This window comes from Lissotriton helveticus, chromosome 5_1 (genome assembly GCF_964261635.1).
Source record: "Lissotriton helveticus chromosome 5_1, aLisHel1.1, whole genome shotgun sequence".
NCBI classification, from domain to species: Eukaryota; Metazoa; Chordata; class Amphibia; order Caudata; family Salamandridae; genus Lissotriton; species Lissotriton helveticus.
The window spans coordinates 440734915-440756731 of record NC_136065.1 but is presented as its reverse complement, the minus strand read 5'-3'; the positions used below and the strand labels follow the sequence as shown (position 1 = coordinate 440756731).

General features: G+C 45.1%; 1 protein-coding gene across 32 annotated transcripts in view; it reads left to right on the top strand.

Annotated features, from left to right (window-relative positions):
- ANK3 (ankyrin 3) overlaps nucleotides 1–21817 on the top strand; it is a 1924186-nt gene that overhangs the window by 1776639 nt on the left and 125730 nt on the right. For all 32 annotated transcript variants that reach the window (XM_078642672.1, XM_078642674.1, XM_078642664.1 and 29 more), the window contains 2 exons: nucleotides 6326–6554; nucleotides 20230–20355. In XM_078642672.1, the coding sequence (XP_078498798.1) occupies nucleotides 6326–6554; nucleotides 20230–20355 (355 nt within the window). The remainder of the gene's footprint in view (nucleotides 1–6325; nucleotides 6555–20229; nucleotides 20356–21817) is intronic.

Sequence of the window (21817 nt, the reverse complement as noted above, 5' to 3'; positions counted from 1 at the left end):
TCTTATCCTTGCAGTGGTTATGTCCTACCTGGATTATTGTAAGAGCCTCTACACAGACCTCATATATGTTTCTCTCGCAAAACCCTAGAGGTTTAAAAACTAGAAAGTCGCCTTTTGTCTGATCCAAACCCACACGCCATCGCAACAGCACGGAAATGTCTCCGAAGGCACCCTGTAAAAGAAAGAGTGAACTTCAGAAACTCTCTGCTTAGTGAGTTACTGTTTATTCATAAAGACCTGTGTTACCTAGAGGTCTCTAGCTTGAACCTGCCTGACTCACCTTTCCATCCTTCTGCAGTTAGGGGTTACCACTGAGTTGCATTGATAATAAAGTACCTTTTTTAAGCAACTACAGAAATCCCTGTAACATTGTGAATTCTACAAGTGGCTGATGTGTGTTTGAGTGTCCATGGTGTGGTAATGGTAAAGGCAAGGACATTCAGTCTTGTTCCAACAACAAACTCAATGGGATGGTGGGAAACTTTATGCCAGATGTCAGCCTCATGTCTTGTTCTGTTGACTTGAATAAGTAACCTTTCTAACAAAAATGCTGTGCATGGGGCCATGCAGTGCATTATGACATTATCAGTTTCAGTGAACATCTCTAGAGGTAGGTGATGGCAATAAAGTTAGTGTGGCAACAAACAAGCAGTAAATTAAAAACATACACATATGAATGTAGTAAGTTCCATCATGAAAGTGGAGAGAGTTTATTTAACAGGAAAAACAGGGCTGTATTGTAATCAGTGAAAGAAATATGGCCAAGTATTAATATATTTGAATACAGGGAAAGGAAGAGATTTTACCACCGACAGAAAGTTAGATGTTCAGTCTCGCTTACAGACAGCTAGCATTTAGGCTGTGTGTTGTTAAAAGGCCTGATGTGTACAATACCCCTACTTAGATTAGGCTTTTGGTCAGCCCCCTGCTCATGATTGTTTGGCTTTCTCGTCTATCCCAAAGCTTGATTTTAATTTTTTGATTCCTTTGTTTCCTTTTTTTGTGTTTGTCCCATCCCAGAGCATAGCTTCTTTACCTTGCTTGGTTTGTGTGTTTCTTTCAATTGCTTACAGTCATGGAACTACTTTTTCCTTTCGGCACTCCATGAGCTGTCTCACCTGATTAGTGACTCACCGTCACATCCCCACCCCATCTCTCCCAGTTTTGCCCATTGCTCTCCCCTGCACATCAGCTGCCCTCCCCACCATCGTCATCTATTTTTATTGCTTGTATTTTATTTTTACACGCACCCTGTGCACCTCTGTTGCTCTTCCATCCCACTGTCCTGACTCAGGCACACACGTGTGGCGACGCATACACCAACACATACACCATTTCACAATGGCAGGCATTTTTGGGGGTGGGGGTTCTAGCTGTCTGAACTGCATTGGCAATCAGCATTGTTTTCTTTTTTGCCAATGTTCGGCATCAGTAGCAACCATTGGCAAAGCCTACGTTTCAGCTAACGCCTTTGATGCAACTTGTTCCCTGATGTGCGTAAACATATTGGGCATGTTACATTTCTTTTGTTAATTTGTTGATTGAAGTTATAGACACCACTGTTCATTATTAAGTACCCTATGTCTCCTGCAGATATCTCTAACCTGTGCTGCTGTTTCACATTTTATTCCCCTCAGTATTGGTGGTGTTCAGTTTCACTTAAATGTCCTTGGCGCCTGAAAACAGATGGTTTTTCAATAGTTAGTGTACACAACTATGTTATAGATTACAAAGGTGCAGTGATGTGTCCAGAAGTGCTGTGAAGTCTAACATAGTTCTCTCTATGTTTGAGGCAAAACATCTCCCCATAGATCAGAAAATGAAAAGTATGCAATTGTGGGAGAACATTAGAAAGGACATCTTACTACTGCATGGTGACATTCATTTCAAACTGTTAGCTATCCGTTCAATTTAAACCCACAACACTGGGCCAAGGGTTCGTGCTGCTGCACACCAACAAGCCTAATGTTATTTGCCTTCTTACAACCTGCAAATATTACACACAGGGGTCTATATTTTGTGGATTCAGTAATAATAAGGCTACTGCATTACTTTATTAAAAATGAGAGAGATGTGCAATAGATCAGTTACTCCACACTGCTACCATTATTCCAGCTCTTTAAATGGCCTGATCTTTGGTAAACAGCTGTATAAACGTGGTCTTCAGCTCAGGCCAACATGGTGTGCATTTTGCTAAGCATACCCTACTCACTTGGGGGCTCTTATGTTCCTTGTTTCCCTGCATGTACACTCAATCCCGTATTTTGAAGGAGGCCAGGTACCTCCCAGATCCCTGTGGGGCTGCATGGGACATATGTGAGACCTTCCATGCTCCATTTCTATGGCCATCCTTAGGGGGTGTACTAATAGTCACCATTAGTGTACCCACAGGTGATTTTCTGTAAAATTACTGGTGCTGTTTCACCATATTTGTGCGCTGTTGCAAGTGAAAGGCTTTCTTCCATTTACATAGGGACAAGGGGGCCTTCGAAAAGGAAGATCAGTCCACTTCCGATTGTTCAGGAGCTCTGAAAGCACCTGCACACTTTTTTTTTGGGGGGGGGGATATTTAAACAAGCTCTTCTGCAAACTTGCATTTGAACCAAAACAGATGCTTATCAGAAAGTCCGTCAAATCTGATGGCTTGTACAATGGTGGGAAGGCAGTTAATCCATAATGCTGGTTTGCTAGGAATAAATAGCCCCTGTTTTAAATCATACTCCGGGGAATCTGTCTCGAGATAATATTTTGGATACAATTAATGCCCGCCTCCTGCCACATGTAAGCACTCCTCCACATGCCCCAACATATTTATTTATTTTATTTATTCATGCATTTTTGTATAGCACTAACATTACGCAAAGGGGCCAGAGTGCATTATAGTAGATTTGTCATTACTGGTTCAAGAATTAACAAATATAATTACATGAGCTATAGAATTACAAAATGGTAAAAAAGGAATCAAGGTGTACGATGGTTATATACAGCAGTGAAAAAGTTGTATATGTCTGATGAAGGTAAGGTAGTGTAGTTCTGGGCCAAGAGGTGGGGAACGTGTTCTCAATGGAGGGTATTTGCTGTAATGTCTTAGCTAAGCTATTGGTTTTTCTTTAAAGATATGCTTATTGTCATTTGGACAGTTGAATGTAGCTATTTACAGAAAAATCAACATTTGGTGTCCACAACTTTTCTATTTACAGATGATTGCTTATTACATTACAAAAGCAGGATTCCTTTTTCAGAACGTCACACAAGTCTCCAACATGAGTTCAATGCACTGGTTAGTCGTATCTATAGGTCTCAGTTCCTAGGGTTCCCAGCTGGAACAAGTGTGTGCATACCCTCCACCTATCTCATGACCATTGGAGCGGAGTGTGGTTTCTGATACGCTCTCAATATCGTATTGTGTTGTGATTCGCATTTGACTTTAAGTGTGGGTCAATGGGAAAATGGGAAACTGGGATAAATCATAAAGAAATTAGCTAGGTAACCTATACAACAGTATAGTAACTACGACTCTAGTGGTGGGGGGTGAGAATGGGGGTCGCAGCCCCAGTTCTATAAGGGTGTGTAACATGAGTTGCCATCGAGTAGTGGTGCCCAAACTATTCATGACGTGTGGTGGTCATGGCTGGAGAGTCTATGTCTGGGTGCGGGGAGAGGCAGCAGCAATTGCAGTACATGGTTATAAAGTAGCTGTTAGCCAGTCATAGCACTCAGAGTGAGGTAGGCCTTACCTTCGGGCCACTCATTCCCCTTGATGACCACTCTCATCTATCTCTCCATCTGAAGTGGGCCCTCTGACCCCCCGGGTCGGCCATCTCAAGAGTCCGTGTCCCCCTCCGGATGCCCCCAGCTTAACAGAATTTCCGCCCATTACTCGGCCAACGAGTGTCTGCAAACTCCCCGCGCATCTTCCCGTCTAAGGGCATGTCCTGCCTCTGCCCATGTTGTGACATCCCTCACCCAGGTCTCCAGCTGTCTAGCTAAATCAAGAGCCAAGTCTATGAATCGAGAGCCCACTTTACGTTTTTTTGAGTCTGGGAAAACTCCTAAAAGACAGATCTGTACAGAGCAGGGAAAAGTGTGTCCCATTGTGGTCTGGAGCTGCAACAAAACTACAGTCCAAAAAATCTGTAGTGTGGGGGCACCCACACGTCTTCTGACAGAACTCTGCATCTGGAACTCTTCAGTGGGAACATTCATGGGGCTCTCCCCCATATATGACGTGCAGTCTTTGCGGTTTAAGATATGTCATATGTAGGTAATTAAATTATATATAATTCAGCCTATCCCATTCTGTCTGCGATATCGTTTCCTAGTACCCCCTCCCATCAGGCCCTAAGGGCCAATAGTGGTCTCCTCCCCATTTCATTCAGCGCTTTATAGACCCATGTCACAAGGTGTTGTGTGGAGCCCATAGAGAGAAGTGGAAGTAGTGTGTGAGGTAGGGGCTCATACCATCAGGTGTCCCACTTTGTAAGTCAGGAACTGACCTCTGGGCTGGCAGTGAGTTTTAGAGAAGTCCTCCATTGGAATTTGAACTCCCTTCAAGAAACAATTTCCCATCATCTCAAGGCCTGTCCCTGTCCATTCAGAGAGTTTGGCAGCAGTGAAATAGGCCACAGCTTCTCCATGCGGAAGGCCCTCCAGTGGTAGAGCCGGGGAATATGGGGAGCCATAGGGTTCGGACATGGCGACTACGCCAGCAATACAAAGCCACTTGTGCCAGTGTACTAGACTGGGGCTGGCTATCTATGGGCGAAGCAGGCGGGCCAACAGGAGTGCCTGATGGGGTCAGACCTAAGAGATCCAAGTCATGATTGTGGGTATTGTCCATCTAGTCATCCATTGCATGGAACAGGCAAATAATACAGTTTGAAGTCTGGGTCTCCCAATCTTCTGTCATCTGGAGGTTGCCTCAAGACCTCCAAAGACACTCAATGGCAGGCGCCATCCCAAATCAAGTCGCGGAGAAGGGCATCAAGTTGTTTGACTCATGCCACGGGAATCTGAACTGCCAGGTTTGTAAAGAAGTATAACAAACGAGGGAGAATCACTATCTTGGAGACACAATACACACTCCATAAGTGACAGCCGCAAAGACCTCTAAGAGGCAACACGCCTTTAGGGAGGAACAGGGAGCCCTTACACCCCCACCACCCAAAATTTCCCTCTCGCAGGCCTTCCAGGTCATGTAATATTCTTACACATGAATATTTAAAGGTCTAGGGAGACCACACAAAATCTGGCGTTCGATCCGGGTGTCAATGGCACCACGCATGCAAGGGAACATGCACATCTTAGATCGGTTAACCCTCAGGCCCTACACCACCCCGAAGCCTTCTAAGAGCCGAGTTGCACCCTGTACTCCCACTGATCTGTTTGAGAAGTAAAGAAAGATATCATCAGCGTAAAGCGAGATAAGATGTTCATGGCCTTCTATCGTTATACCACTACCTCTGCCCTGTTTCCGGAATAGTTTTGCCAAAGGCTCAATAGCCAGGGCGAAGATCAGTGGGGACAATTCGCATCCCTGCCTTGTCCCCTAACTACTCCATATGTAGCAGAAATTGTGGAGCCCGTCTTTACTCGTGCCGTTGGGTCCACATAAAGGAGGGAAACCCACTTGATTCATCTCTCCCCCAACCCCATTCTTTAGCTAAGCTATTGTTAAAGGAGGAGGATTTTCAGATCCATTTTGGAGGTTGCCATCAAGGTGGTAGTCCGTAGGTTTGGAGGCAGCGAGATACAAATTCTGGTTGTTCTACCCAAGAAGGATTGCGCCAGTAGTCGTTCTTTTTTAAAGGTCTGAGGTTTTAGCCACAAAGCTCTGGTGTTTTACAATGGTCTAGAGCCTCCTGAAAGCTTGAGTTTATTCAACAGGTACCGTGGAGTGGATGTGAGTGTTGCCTAATGGGTAATGCAGGCAGTCTTGTATACATCTCTGGCTTCAGTGGGCACCCAGCAAAGATAGACCAGCATAGGTATGATGTGGTCATTATTATGAGTGTTTTCTGCTATGAAAGGGCTTTTTCTTTATTAAGAAACACACCATCAGAATAGAAAAGAATGACTTTTTTGTTGAGCTTGCTTAATTTAGTCAACTGCTATGCTTCCGGTGCCCTATATGGAAGATGTATTTTGTCATCACAGCTAAACATTTTGCCTTCTAATGTTTCACTGCTATAACATCCAATGAATTTCAATATTGTGTCTACTGATAGTCCACTCTCCTTAAATAAGAACCTTTTTTGATTAAGGAAATTGTTTCTGTTTCAAAAAATAAAACCCTTTTCCTTTTATCGGTTTCTTCTTAACACAGGTTTTGGCTGGGGGACTGCCATCAAATCCCAGAGACAGTCAGCCTTGCCACACAGCTGTACAGAGAGTTAATCTGTGTTCCGTACATGGCCAAGTTTGTTGTGTTTGCCAAAATGAATGACCCAGTGGAAGCCCGCCTGCGCTGTTTTTGCATGACAGATGATAAAGTTGACAAAACGTTGGAACAGCAGGAGAACTTTGAAGAGGTTGCCAGGAGTAAAGACATTGAGGTATACTTCCTTTTTCACAATGACTCTTTTCTGTGGTTATGTATATGCTCTGTTGTCTAATGTGTGGTATTAGCAGACGTGTTCATGATTTCTGACATTGGGACATACAGCTACACATTGTGAGATGCGCAAGAGGTGAAAGACAACCTTAAGCAACCAAACAGCATAATGTTTAAAAGCCAGGATTACACTATTTCCTGAGATGTAAGTTATTTTATTATTTGTGCTCCTTGTAACAGTTTCTATACAAGTATTCTTCTCAGTGTACATCTGCTTACAAAGTGACTAGCCCAAGAAGAATGAGGCTCAATCTTTTTTTTCTGGGCAAATGGCATCCATGATCAGATATGTGGATCTCGATCAGTTCATTTATTTAAATGTTTTTACGTTGTCAGCATATTGCCATATGGTCATTTTTCAAGCCCTCTTAGCCCATAAACATAGGACCCATAACTGTTCATTTTACATTTTGTTCCCACAAAATATATATCATTTGTACTTGGCACTTATTTGCAGGGGTAGTTTTAAAGTAAACTATACTTTATGATAATATGGTGCAATTCCTTTCAGGTATAGAAGAATCTACACTCTGGTCTGATCGAGAACTAGAGGAAGAGGCTAAAGAGCTATCAGGGTTTCATAACTTAAGTCATGCTTGGGTTTGGAGGATAGTTATTTTACTTACCTCAAAGTGAAGTCATGTTTTTTTCTAAATGATGACTATTTATTGTATTTTTGCTGAAACATTTGAAAAAAAAACATATTAGGAAAATGTATGTATATACTTAAAACATTCGTGTTAATTATTTAGGATGACATATAAACAAAGAGCAGGTGTTCTTGTATTCCTGAACAAAGCATCTATTTGTTCAGGGATGCTAAATTATCAAAAATTGTCTTTGAGCAAGAGTGAAACTGAAATTTTACAAAATTGGAATATTAGTAGATGCCTATGAAACAAAACCTTTTAGATAATTAGAAGAAAGAGGTCTGTACTTCTTCATTTTGATTATCTTAATTATTGACTCTATCTCCACTGTGTCTACCTACACTCTCCACTTTTGGATATCTGTTCTTTGTTGATTTTGGTTTTCCTTAAAGAAAGATTTATACTGTTGATGGCTATCATTGAAATCTGGAAAGACTAGCTTTCCGTCTAGCTAGTGAAGGAGGATAGCCTCTGCTTTAAGAAGCTTTGCTCCAGAGAATGACAAGTCGCGTAGCAAGAGAATAGTAAGGTCTAATGCATACCTGTTAATGGCCAGGCTTTAATTTTTAAGGCCAAGGTGTATGGACTGCATGTACATGCTGTACACTGCTCCTTCCCCACCCACAAAGGAAATTTGCTCCCATCCAAGCTGTGCACAAAATCAACACCAGTAGTACTTCCCTCTCATTCCCTCTTGCAGCATTTTTTACTATTTATTTCTGACACCCTCTGCCAGTAGAGGTAAAGCCTCTGGATCACCTGTAAATGTCAGACTTGCTTGCACTTTTAAAGAAATGGTATATTTATGTCCAGTACTTGATGCCTTACAGAATACCCTTAGTGCATTTCTGCTTATTAGCACAGTCCCTAACACCATAAGGGAATTTTTGGTTGCACCTTCATTAAGGAAATCACTGACTGAGTCTGTATTCATATCTCACTACAGAATTATTTCTAACTTATCTTACACACTTAAACTCCAGGAACAGACATACACTAGTCAACTAAATTCTTTTCAAGAGTATAATCGTCTACTAAATGGATTAAGGAGGTGTTTACTCGGGTCTTGGCTCTGAGTCAGTAGTCTCATTGTTTCCATGACCTTCGATCAGAGTTGTATGGTGCCACTGTTGAAGCACTTAATTCTTTTCAGTTTACTGGCTTTTTATAAGGAAAGGCCTGATTAAACATTTTAGGCTCCAGAGATGAGCACTGATATAGACAGAATATTATATGTAGGAAATATCGTAGGTGTCTTGCTAAGCTTGTCACTAAAACAACATTTTTCCAGTAGGAGTTGTCATAGCCTAAATTTCAGCTGTTGAAAGGATCTAGATTTTTAGTTTATCACTGAGACCTGGCTTAAGGACTGTTCCAACACTGAAATAGCTACCACAATTCCTGCGGGATAATCTATCCATATTCTTGATAGAAAAGAGTCTAAGGGAAGAGGTTCTGGCATCATTTTTCACAACATTTTCCAATACTCTTTTTGTACTTTAGATAACCTGGATGGCGTTGAGAATCTTGGTTTTGGCTTTAGAATCTCTTAACAATGTTCTTTAGCTGGTGTATTAGTATGTCGTCCCCCAGGGCAGAGCTCAAAGATCCTTGATTCGTTAGGAGAAGCTCTCACCCCTCGTTGGTTACAGTATGCCAATATTACAGTACTTGGGACTTTTAATGTCACACTGATTATGAAAAAAATCTGTCAGCCAAGAAATTAAGTGGAAATCTATCTATTTTAAATATTTCCCAGGCTGTCAGTGGTCCTATGTAATTTACTGGCCACACTTTGGACTTAATATTTACCAATCCTCATTCATTAAAAAATTACTAAGCTACATTACCGATTTGATTGGGCTATATGTTGATTGCTTTTGTGCTGGTTGTGGCTTCTAATAGAGCCTGGAATAGGCTTGAAGTCATTGATGGTAAGGGTTTTTGCCATTGGAGTAAAATACAATATTCTTGTTTTGGAAAACTTTTGGTTAGGTCCTCCCGGGCTTTGATTGGGGAGTTGGATAACGATCTGTATGAGTTAAATAAATGGTTTATTGATGCTATAAACTGAGTTAGCACCACTGAGATTTGGCGGCTGTAAGCAAAAGGCCTCATCAGTTCCTTGTTTCTCACCAACTTTGCCTTGTGAGAGATTAGCTTGTATCCTCTGAAGTATAAGGCTTGTTATAGAGTAGCTATTGAGAGCGATCACAAATCTATTAAGGGAACTAGAAATAATTATTTCACTACTAAAATAAAAAGGCCAAAAAATGTTCCCTGGAGATTTTTCACATTGTAAAACGTTTTCTCCATACCATAACCAGTTCTGTTGAAACTCATCCAACTCAAGAACTATGTAGTAGAGTATCTTAATTTTTCGCACAGAAGATAGAAGCGATTCATACTGGGTTCACTAATAGCAAGTTGTGGAGATGGAGAGGGCCCCCAGTTGTCACCACCTTACGTGTTAAATGCTCGCTTGGTGAGTTTCAATCAATCAAATGATAGCAATCTGACTAATACTGTTAAGAATTGGAAATCTGGCTAGCCTATCGACCCTTGTCCTCAATGTTAACAATTTTCATGATTTTCTTAAAAATACATTTTCATCATTTTCATATAACCCGTGGACATTATCAATCCTATCTTGAATTTCATCCTAAATTTGTTGTTAACCCTCGCACTACTCCCAGAACGATGGAAGCTGATGATGATTAAACCTCTGCTGAAGATTCCGGCAGTAGAGCCCAAAATCCTAACTTTAATATAGACTTATCTTCTTTCTTCTTGCTGCTGCCAAAATGTTAGAAAAGCTAGGAAATTGATGGAATATCTGGGCGGCTCAAGCCTTTGCGTTCCTTTTAGTCAGGATTTAGACCTCTGCATTCTACGGATTCAACAATTCTTGAAGTACCGCATTCTAAAAGATTACTGTTGACAATGGTAACAATGCTGTCTTTTACTTCTAGATTTGTTGGGAGCGTTTGACACTCTGTCACAAGCTTTATTGTTACAGAATCTTGCTGGCATAAAAATTTGTGGCCGAGCTTGGCAATGGTACCAAAACTTTCTCACAGATAGAATATAGATGGTTATGGTCTGTCACTTCAACTCAGGGGGAAAATTGTATGAATACTGGGTCTCTCACAGCACATCTGTTAGCCCTCCGTGCTTCAGTATTACATGACCCAGGTGGCCTCTCTTATTGATTCTTTTGGTATCACTGTTACGTCTTAGGCAGATGATATATCCAATTGATTCTATCTTTAGATAATAATTCATTTTGCTCTAAATTGAACGTTGAGCACTGTTGGATGGAATGCAATCATCTAAAAAACAAAATTCTCCTGTTTGGGAAAAATAAACACTTTTTCTGCTTTGGATTGGTGGCCAGATTGACTTGCCAAACCACTCCTGCCCCTCACAGAAGGTGCAAGGAATTTTGGGATTAGATTTGACAGGGATTTATCTTTCCGTCTGCAAATACTTGCTGTGTCTGGAACATGTTTCTATCTTATTAAATCTCTGAAAAATGTATTGATTTACTTCCTTAGATGCCCACAAGACAGTTGTTTATGCATTAATCACTTCTAGGATTGACTATTGTCTTTACTTAAGAATTCCTAAATACTTAATGAACAGATTGCATGCCATGCAAAATGCTGCTGCAAGCCTGGTGCTCAAACTCCCTCACAGGAGTCCTGCATCTGAATGGCTAAGGGTGCTCCACAGGTTACCATTGAAGAAGTGGTTCCTGTTAATAATCCTTGTCTATCGTTTTTAGAACTTTTATTTAAACTGACCCAAAATATCTCTCTGATAGATTCACACACTATTGTACTCAAAGATTTTTAAGATCCTCTTATACTAAACTGCTACGGATTGCTAGCTTTGGATTGATTACCAGAGGTGGGAGATCCTTCTCAGTTTTAGGAACCAAAGCATGAAATCATCTCCCTATTTCTCTGAGGCAGGTAGAAATTGAGTACATTTTTGGAAAACATTTGAAGACCTTGTTGTTCTCCCTACCATAGGAGCTTCCTCCTGCCTCTATTACTGTTTCAGTACTTGTACCTTGGACTAGCGCCTGGATGCTCGTTGGGTTAGTAGAGTTCTTAAAAGGTAACTATTTCATTCAATTTTTTCATTATGCCTTTAAATTATATATTTCATGTACGGACACACGTGTCACAAAATGCCGTTTCTTCAGTCATCAGTATATTCCACAGTTCTCAGTATTTGTCCTTCTTCTTGAGTATATGAAACTATATTTGGTTTTGGAATAGGAAAGAAGCATTTTGCTTGTCCCATACTTTAAAATCAACTTGTGTTCTGGTGCCAACAAAGAAGGTTATTTAGGGGTTTGGCAATCCTTTTTTTTTTTTTTACTATCACCACCTGTAGCCAATTATGTGTCTTAGTCTTATTGTGAATGTTACTAGCCTTGCCCAATGTATATTAAGCAGACGTTTCCCGGGGCATCCATAACATTCCCAAATATACCCTAAATTCTTACATTCTTTTGCTGGGTTTCCTCTGCTTCATGGTTCAAAAGGACTTTCTTGCCTATGTGACTGAATGATCCACACTCTAATACAACTGTGATATACCAGAGTGCACATTCTTTGTTCTAGTAGCTGCTTACTAAACACGTAATGGGACTGCATCCATTCTTATGACACTGAATTTCTGAAATTTGACATTTTTCTCTGGCCAGAACCGCACAGCATAGGAGCCAAAGAATGTCTTCTTTGACAAAGTGCACTTTGGAACTATGTGCATGATTTCCTTTATCCTCACCTTGAGTAAGTTCTGAACATGGTTTCTGACACCAGCCTTGCCCCTTCTTTTCCATCATGTTAACTTCCCTGGGACTGAATCCGTAACCGTAACTATGAAGCTTTGTCATCTCTGCATTTCTGGACTTCACCAAGCCCTGCACTAGGTTCATGGTGGGTTCTTCTTTGCTTGTCTTTATGAATGAGCTATTCACATTAGACCAGGAACAGCTTTCTGCATTAACTGCTGCCCAGGGTTACACACTCTATGATAATTTTCAGTATTTTAAGGAGTTGACCACTCTGACTTTGGTCCCGCCTTCCATTTCCATGACACTCTGTCAAAAGCCTAACACATACATACAGGTTTGACTGCAGTTAACCATTTCCTCTGTAACAAAGGCTCATTCCCTTGGCCTATGGGTTAAGTTTCAGAACCTTCTTACTTTGTTGCTTAGTGCAGACATGCTTTCTTACTGATCATACTAGAGAGATAGGCATGCAGCCCTAACATTTGATCCTGGAAATGTTTCTATTATGTTCCTAGAAACAATCATTTGATAATTTCTTGTGTTATTCAGCTGCTGTTGATTTTGAATCTGCCTTCCTCACCCTTTGTCCAGGACAGCTGTCAGCATCTTGTGGTGCGTTCTTTTCATCTCTGTTTTTAGTTGAAATAATCTTTTTGCTGTTTATGAGGGACGATATTTTCCCTGAACGTTTCCAATTCTGCACATACCTTGCAGTCTTGGTCTTGTTGCACTGAGCACGAAGTTAACAACATACATCCTTGAGTACCCCATCTAAAGAAATCGCCCCATATTCACATTTCATTATTGAGTGAACATAACCTCTTCTTTTCATCTCATTAGTTTTCTAGGTTTGTGAAGCTGTCAGGTTCATGGTGGTGTTTTTTTACTCTTACGCTGTCTCTGTGATACAATTCTGCATTGAGCAGGCACTCTGTGCTTCTTACATCTTATAGAGACTACTAGCTGCAGATTCCTGAACGTAGAATATCCCCCAGGCGTGAGACTGGACCCGGAAAACATTCTTGCCCAGCATCCCTGCGCGCCGGGGGGGGCGGTCTCAATAAACAAAAGAGGGTCCCTGAAAGCTTAAATACCGGGAGAGGAGGCAGAGAAGCAACAAGGTCAAGAAAACTATACCTCTCCCTGGCAGTAATTTAACACATGGGTAATACCTCATTCATTAAGTGAACATCAATATTGTCCCAAACCAGAATTACATTAACATAATTTCCTTTTATTATACCATAGGTTTCATCACTCTATTTATAACATTTACAAATTTACTCTCTATACATCCTAAATATATACATAAGGCCCCAGACAAGCGTATATACAAGAAGGTCATTCATGCCCTATTAATTCCACACATACCCAGACGCATCAATCACATCATACTTAACAAAAATAAGTCAAACTAGAGTACATAAAACATCACAATGTTCTCAAGAAATACAAATATAACAAACACCAGAAGATAATAACAGAAGAAAAAGCGCTGGGGGGGCGGTACCACGAGACTCCTCCCGACGTCCTCCGCGGGCGCGACTTCAGCGAGGTCACATAAGCCCCGGCGTGCTGACAACAGTTTTCTACTTTTCTGCGTGCAACGTTGACCCAGATAGTGTTACTGGCCGGTTCAGGCCTTTCTCTTTTCGCTCTTGAGCGTTATTTCTGGGTACAGTGTGTAAATGCCTTCGGGTTTTAAAGCGTGCTTGTCTTTCGCACGCCAGATGTCAGCGACGGTTCCCCATTCCATCTGCATGTGGTGTTTGGGGGAGCACCACGACTCCACGAACTGTGAGGCGTGTCAGCAGTTGAAGCCGCAGTCCTGGTGGGAGCACTGGATGAAGCTCCTCTCGGCTCGCATGTCCAGGTCGGCGGCGTCGCCGTGGCCGCCCCCTGCAGACAGCTTCAAGAACCGCTGCATCGGACATCGTCCTTATCCCGCGCCGCTGGAGCGTCGCTCACCTATTGGTAAGTGTCACAGTTTGTCCCCGCGGACCGGGTTCCGACCTGCGGGAGGCGTGGGCTCTCCACGGGTGGTGCGGCCCCACGTGTCATCACCCTATCAGCCGTTCCCCGGCGCAGGGGCGACTAGAGCCCAGATGGAGGCCTGTGCGGCAGCCTTGCAGGCCTCGTTGGCTCCTCCTGGGACGTCTGCGGATCCCTTGCCATGTGCGGGACCCTCCGCACCGGCGCCGACGGGTTAGGCTCCTGCGCCAACGGGTTCGGCTCCAGGTTCGGAGGATGTGGTGTCGTCGGCGTGCGGCCCTTCGGGGTTCCCTCCTTCGAACCACGGCGCCTCTGCTTCGCCACAAACCTCCCCGGGGGTCCCTGTGGTGTCGCGGGAGGTTGCCGGGGCTCGGGCGTGGCCCGAGTCCTTCTCGGTCCTCTGAACAGGCGGCGGCCTTGTCCGAGGCGACACCGCTCAGGCGCTGGCGGCTGCTGGCCCGGGCGGCGCTGCAGGGACTGGCTAGGGGTCGGGCGTGTCCCCAGGCCCTCCTCGTCCCTCCACGCAGGCGGCTGCCTCGTCGGAGGTTGAGTCGGCGCCTTTTCGGTGCCGCTCCTTGGCCGCCCCGGCTCTGGCCCGCCCAAGGTCTCCTGCGACGTCCTTCCTCTCCAGCAGAACCCAGATCGTCCGCCTCCCACCCTTCCGATCCGAAGCCACTGACATCATCTGCGGCGTCCCCCAGGGCTCATCCGCGGCGTCCCCCAGGGCTCATCCCGACGCTATTCAACGTCTACATGGCCCCCCTCGCACAAGTGACCCGCCTTCACAACCTCAACATAATCTCCTACGCCGACGATACCCAGCTCATCCTCACCCTCACCAAGGACCCACACACCACGAAAACCAACCTCCACGAGGGAATGAAGGCCATCGCCGACTGGATGAGGAGCAGCCGTCTGAAGCTGAAATTGGACAAGACGGAGGTCCTCATCCTCTGACCCACCCCCTCAGCCTGAGACGACTCCTGGTGGCCGACCACACTGGGAACAGCACCGATACCCACCGACCAGGCATGCAACCTAGGATTCATCCTCGACTCCTCCCTCTCCATGTTAAAACAGGTCAGCGCCGTCTCCTCCTCCTCCTTCTACAACATCTTCCGCATGCTACGTAGGATCTACAAGTGGATCCCGACCGAAACAAGAAGAACGGTGACAATGGCCCTCGTCAGCAGCAGACTGGACTACGACAACACATTCTATTCAGGAATCCCAGCCAAACACCTACAACGACTACAACGCATCCAAAACACCTCTGCCTGACTGATCCTCAACGTCCCCTCCACAGCCACATCACCCCCCACCTGAGAGACCTACACTGGCTCCCCATCAACAAGAGGGTCACCTTCAAGCTCCTCACCCACGCACACAAAGCACTCCACAATGCCGGACCAGCCTACTTGCACAGCAAACTCAGCTTCTACACCCCCACCCGCCAGCTGTAAACCACCAGCCTCGCCCTCGCCGCTGTCCCCCGCATCCAACGAACGACCTCCGGCGGCAGATCCTTCTCCTACCTCGCCGCCAAGACCTGGAACACCCTCCCTGCCCACCTACGGCAGACCCAATACTGACTCGCCTTTAGAAGACTCCTCAAGACCTGGCTCTTCGAGCAGTAGTTGCACCCCATCCCCCTCCCCTTCAGCGCCTGGAGACCCTCACGGGTAAGTAGCGCGCTCTACAAGTACTCTGATTGATTGCGCCGAGCGGTGTGGCGTAGGTCGTTCCTGCGTCTCCTTCGACGCTGGCCGACGTTGACCCGACTCCGATTGTGGACTCTATGGCACCTGGTCGTCGATTCCTCTTCAGACGCCTCTTCGTCGCCTGAGGTTCGGCGGTTGATGGTGTCAAACTTCCCGGGGACGGGACGCCGAGTTGTGGCTTTTTCCCCGGCGTCGTCTAAGGACGGTTCTTCGCCATCGCCAAGGCCGCAGTCTTCGCCGGAGGCGCCTCAGGTTCCTCATTCTGCGGTCCCCCTTCCCCCTTTCCGGACTTGGCCTTTCTTTTCTCCGGTTGGTCTGGGGGACGGCCGCCTTAGTTTGCAGCCGTCGCCCACAAAGGAGCTGCTTTCCCCACCGCGGGGCCCTACGGAGGCGGGTGCGGCCTTCGCTCGCGTATGTCTCCACGGCTGCGGGGATCCTGCGCATGGGAGATCCAGCGGCCCACTTCCCTACGGACCATCTTCTGTAGGTCCTCCATCAGGGCTCTGGTGGTCGGGAGACGATTTTGTCCTTCGAGGTTTCGCTCCACACTTCCCTCCTGGGGGCTTGGGGTCGACCCGCCACGGGGGACCCAGTGCTGCAGCACCTTCTGCAACGCCACCGTCCTGCGCCTCTTGATCCTATCTGTCTTTCTCTTCACCCCTCGACCAGGGGCACTCTTTTGCAGATGGCTTTTCCCTCCCTGTCGTCATTGTTTTCTCCCCTGTCGCGGGAGGCGCGCTGGTTGGATTCCTGGGGCGGAACATCTTTGTCTCCACCAGTGCGACCTTGCGGGCCCTTAACACTCTTTGTGTCCTGGCAAGGGCCACTTCTTGCTTGTGGGATTCGTTGAGTCCCTTCTGTCTGCCGCTTCTGGTGAGGGTGCCACAGTTGATCTCCGGCACCATGTGTTGGATGGCTGGGAGCTGGCGGCCTTCTTTCTTCGCACCGCTCTGGATGTGTCGGAGGTGTTGGGTCCTGCCATGGCCTCTTCAGTGGCCCTTCGTCGCCATGCATGGCTCCGGGATAGTGTGTTCCCGGAGAATGTTCGGGAACGGTTGGTGGACCTTCCCTTCGATGGCACCCTTTTGTTCCCTCCCCCTGCGGACTCTGCCATTCAGAGGTTCCAGGCAGGGCTCCACCCTCCTCCTCCTTCTTCTCCCCCTCAGTGCTTCCATTGTGTTCGGGGGCCTTGTTGTGAGTAACCCCGGTGGTGGGTGTTTTGTGTGATTGTTGTGCCTTCCGGTTCCTTGTTGGACTTTGGTGCTGTTGGCTGCTGGTCCAGCCCTTTTTTGATTGTAGTTTTGGCTATTGGTCAGCCGTGTTGGCCTGAGATTAGGCCTTCCGTGTATTCTTTCTGGCTCATTGGCAAGCCGTTTGCGTTTCTCCGCAAGTCTTTTTGGTTGTTGTCCTCTGATGCGGATACTTTTACCTAAGAGGGTTTCCGTGTTCTTGGGACGTAACTTGCCCTAGGTGGGGCAGTGGTAGCTATTACATAGCTCTCTCCTGTGCTAGGGAGGTGTGGTCGTCCTTCGGGCCTCTGCGTAGCGTCACGGTATGTCGCAGGTGCGGACATCTTCTTCTTCTTCCATCAGCACTTTTAGCGGTGTGGCCGTTCCTGTCTTGTCCGCGGCCAGTGGATTGGCTCTGTCCAGGGCGACTTCCCTTTGGGGTCATTCGAGACGGTTGCCCTTGTTCTGAGCCTGATGTGGTCCCTCGCGTTTAGTTTTGTGACATTGTCAGCAGCGAGCTGCCCCCTCCTGCTCTTCTGTTCTGTGACCGGCGGCCTTGGCTTGAGCCCTGGCACCCCTGTTTTTGCCCCACGGGGCCATTGTGAGGTCTCATTCTTATTCTTCCGCCTGCCTTATTGCTGAGGCGCTGGTCAGTCTTGACTTCGAGCTGTGAGGGGCTTGGCTGCCCTTTTTACTGATTTGTTTCCCGGTGGAGGGCTTTGCTGTACTTCTACTTCTACTTCTTCTTCTTCTTCTTTTTCCGCCTGCTTTATTGCTGAGGCGCTGGTCGGTCTTGACTTCGAGCTGTGAGGGCCTCGGCTGCCCTTTTCACTGGGTTGTTTCCCGGTGGAGGGCTTTGCTGTACTTCTACTTCTTCTTCTTCTTCTTCTTCTTTTTCTGCCTGCTTTATTGCTGAGGCGCTGGTCAGTCTTGACTTCGAGCTGTGAGGGGCTTGGCTGCCCTTTTCACTGGGTTGTTTCCCGGTGGAGGGCTTTGCTGTACTTCTACCCCTTCTACTTGGAGTCTGTGGATGGTTCTTCTTCCTCTACGTTGTCTGTACCTTGGGGCTTCTGGTGGAGGTCCCTGGTACGTGGATGGGCTTGCGGTGATCTGGCCTCCTTCGTTTGCCCCTTGCTTCTCCCGTTGGTGGAGACTGAGTTGCCTCTTTGTCGTTATGACACATCCCTTGTGGGGCTAGTGTTCCTCCTCAAAGCTGAGGTCTTCTTCAGCTCAAGACCTGTGCTCATCCTTTGTTGCGGTGGACGGGGCTCTTTTTTCTGTACCCGTGACTGGTCCCCTGTTGGGGGTCTCTTGCTCGTCTGAAGTGGGGGAGGTCCTCTCCCAGACCCTCCTCCCATTTGGGTATGGCTAGGGTATCTATTCTACGTAAAGGAATCTGCGGCTACTAGTCTCTATCAGATATACGAGTTACTTACCTTCGGTAACGATGTATCTGGTAGAGACGATTCTAGCCACAGATTCCTTCACGACCCACCCTTCCTCTCCGTTCTGCGCGGACCCTCTGCTTGGGTTTACTGCAATCGACTCCCTTTGGGTGTCTTGTCTTCTATAGGTGTCTTCCTTTTCTTCCGGTCTGGCATTCCTCCGGCTGGTTTTTCTCCAGCATGAGAGCCTACTTGACCCTTCTCTCTGTTTTGGAGTGCTGCTCCCCTCCTGGTTCTCCTCATTGGGGGTTCTTTTACCTGTCCTTGACCTCCTCCTTCTTTCAGGAGGTATGGCCATCCTTGACAGTATAGTCTGGGGATGGATTACCGTTGCTCCTCTGTTCTGGGCTTGTGGCCCTTCCCCTTGTGGTCGTAGTTGCCACCTCCCTCTCTTCTTTCTGTCACGGCGCATTCTCTCTCCTGCTTGTGCCTCCAGGTTGGCTCTCGCCTTGGCTTGCAAGGTGGTTCCACGGAGTGGTGCTTTACGCTTTTCTTGCTATGGCTTGCTGCTCTGGCCTTCTAGTATTTTACTGCCACTTGGTGCTCTCTCCTTGGTTGCACCAGCTGTTCCTCACAGTGGTGCTCTGGCATTTTTTCTTGCTCTGGCCTGCTGTTGACGCCTTCTGGTGCCTTTGTGCCACCTGGCGGTGTTTTTTCACCTTTTGTCTCTTTCTCTTTTTTGTCAATCTGTTTTTTTCGCACACTGTTCCCATGCTCTCCTCAGTTTTGTTGTGATGGCTCCGCGTTGTGGCGTGAAAAAGTTCTCTGAAGCAAACTGATGTCAGCGCGCCGGGGTGGGGCTTATGTGACCTCGCTCACGTCATGCCCGCTGAGGACGACAGGCGGAGTCGCGTGGCACTGCCCCCCCCCGGCGTGCAGGGGTGCTGAGCAAGAAAGTTTTCCGGGTCCAGTCTCACGCCTGGGGGATATTCTACGTTAAGGAATCTGCGGCTAGAATCGTCTACCAGATACATCGTTACCGAAGGTAAGTAACTCGTACAACGAGAAAGAAAGCAGTCTCAGTGCTCTTGCAAATTCTCATGCTGCAGTGTTGGACTGTGGATAGAGCGATGGTTCCTGAATTTAAAATCTGTGTTTTGTATACTCTACTAGCCTTATATGTTAGTCCACACTCCATTCTCCCTTCTTTCCTCAAAGAAACAGCTGAAGAATCTTTTTTCTTGTCACCAATGTTTGGATCAAGTGATCACTTGCATTGTAAAACGTTGTGAACTGAATTGCCTCAAGGCACTTGAAGACAGAGCCAACCAGTACCAGGTTTATTCATATGTATCATGTTTTATATAAGAGTTTAACAGGTTTCGAAGCCCTCCCAGTTATGACAGATTGCTAAAATTAGGGCCACAGAGATGCTGATTATACCACCAGCATACAGTTTGTCAGCTGGAGGATTACAATTCCAGGGTCAAAACTCTGCAATATAACTATAGGACAGATCCACACTTCGCTATACATGCTCTTGCCAAAAAGGCAATATGTATAGCAGAGGACCTGTGGGTAACCAAAGAAGAGCAGTCAATGGATACTTAGGGAAATAATGGAGACTACGTGCTTATCTGTAAGAGAGGACACATCTCACAGAAAAAACATTTGATGTGTGGATATATATATGTGCTATGATTATTACTGACAGTGTGAAAGTAAAATGGGACTGTAAATGCTTTCTACTGTGTTTGTAGGTACAGCTGTATGAACAATGTATTGGGCATAATTAGTTGTTAACCAACACTTTTTGCGTTGCGCAGGTTCTGGAAGGAAAGCCCATCCACGTTGACTGCTATGGAAATCTGGCCCCTTTGACAAAAGGAGGACAGCAGCTTGTTTTCAATTTTTACTCTTTCAAAGAAAACAGACTGCCCTTCTCTGTTAAGGTAAGGGAAAACATCTCTTAGCAAGATGCTCTTCAAGTTGCTTTTAGTTTTTCGGAATGGTTATGTAGCACACCTTAGATTTCAAATGAAACCTTTTGTGAATGATGTTGAAGTTGGAGGCACATGTATGTCTTAGTGCCTGACCTGTGGAGACTAGTAGTGACTGTAGGTGCAAAACTCAAAATGGCAAACATCTCATTCTGTTTACGTCATCCTGGAGCCTGTTTTCAATGTTTCACGGCACTGTAGAAATTTGACATTAAAATCACTGTTTTTATGGAAATCTATGTATAAATTTTAATTGGATTTCTCATATTTAATGTATTTAATTTCGAATTTATATTAGGCAGTAATGTGAGAAAAAGGTAATACCTTTAGGTAATCAACAAACTCACACTTCTTGCAGTGTTTTTCTGTCCAACTTACTGATGGACCGTTCTAGCTCAAAGTTATTGGTAACAGCAATCGAAAATCATGATCAAACACTTCTAGCATCAGCTCATAGTCTCTATAGCGCTAAACACAATTTAACAAAATTATGTTGCGCTCCTATTAATGCTGCATAGACCTTTACAGGTAGTTGTCATTGAGTTGATATGCTAAGACTATTTCCAATTAATAATAAGAAAGTTACTGAAGACAGAACTGTGGAGGAGAGCTGGAGATACTATGTTGTAAATAAAAAAGGAGAGCATGTTAGCAGTGTTCAAATTATTTGCTTTGTTTGTCCTCTTTATAGGTTATTCATTTAACCTATGATGATGCATCGACTTGAATGTCAGTAAATTTCTTCTCACATAATGAAATACAAGATAGCAGCATGTTCTTATCTCATCTTATCTGCAATACGTACAAACAGCAACTAGTCTTAAGTTCACGTTTAGTATACTGTTTCAACTTTTTTAGTGGTGTGTTAAACTGTGCCATCTAGTTGTTCAACTTCTTACTGATGCTTCTTGTATCAACTTGAAAAAGAAAGCATAAAGAATTTTAAAAAGTTACGGTTACCAATTTATAAATAGCTTCTCTGCGATACTTCCCTTTATATGATGCAATGGAACCATAGTCCTGGGCCCATGACTGCTTTGAAAGTTTTGCACCATGTACACTGATACTAAGTTGGTAACATGTATATTCACACTACATGCATATTAATGTGCTATGCATTGGCCATACTGTACTGTATTTTTGTATCACAGGGCATATGTATGGTATACTAAAAAGCTAGTCACCCTATGACATATTTATGTGTAAATGAAGCAATAATTAGGGACAAACAAGTTAAAATTGTGTTGCACTACAGTGTATCCGTTTCTTAGCATTTATTTTTAAAGAGGCTAACTGTAAAATAATTTAACTACAGTTTTTGGTTTATAAATTTTAGGAATATTAGTACCTCTCAGAGATGTGAAGTAAAACGTTAACAATTTATGTTTCTGAGGAGAGCCATCACAAATGGGTC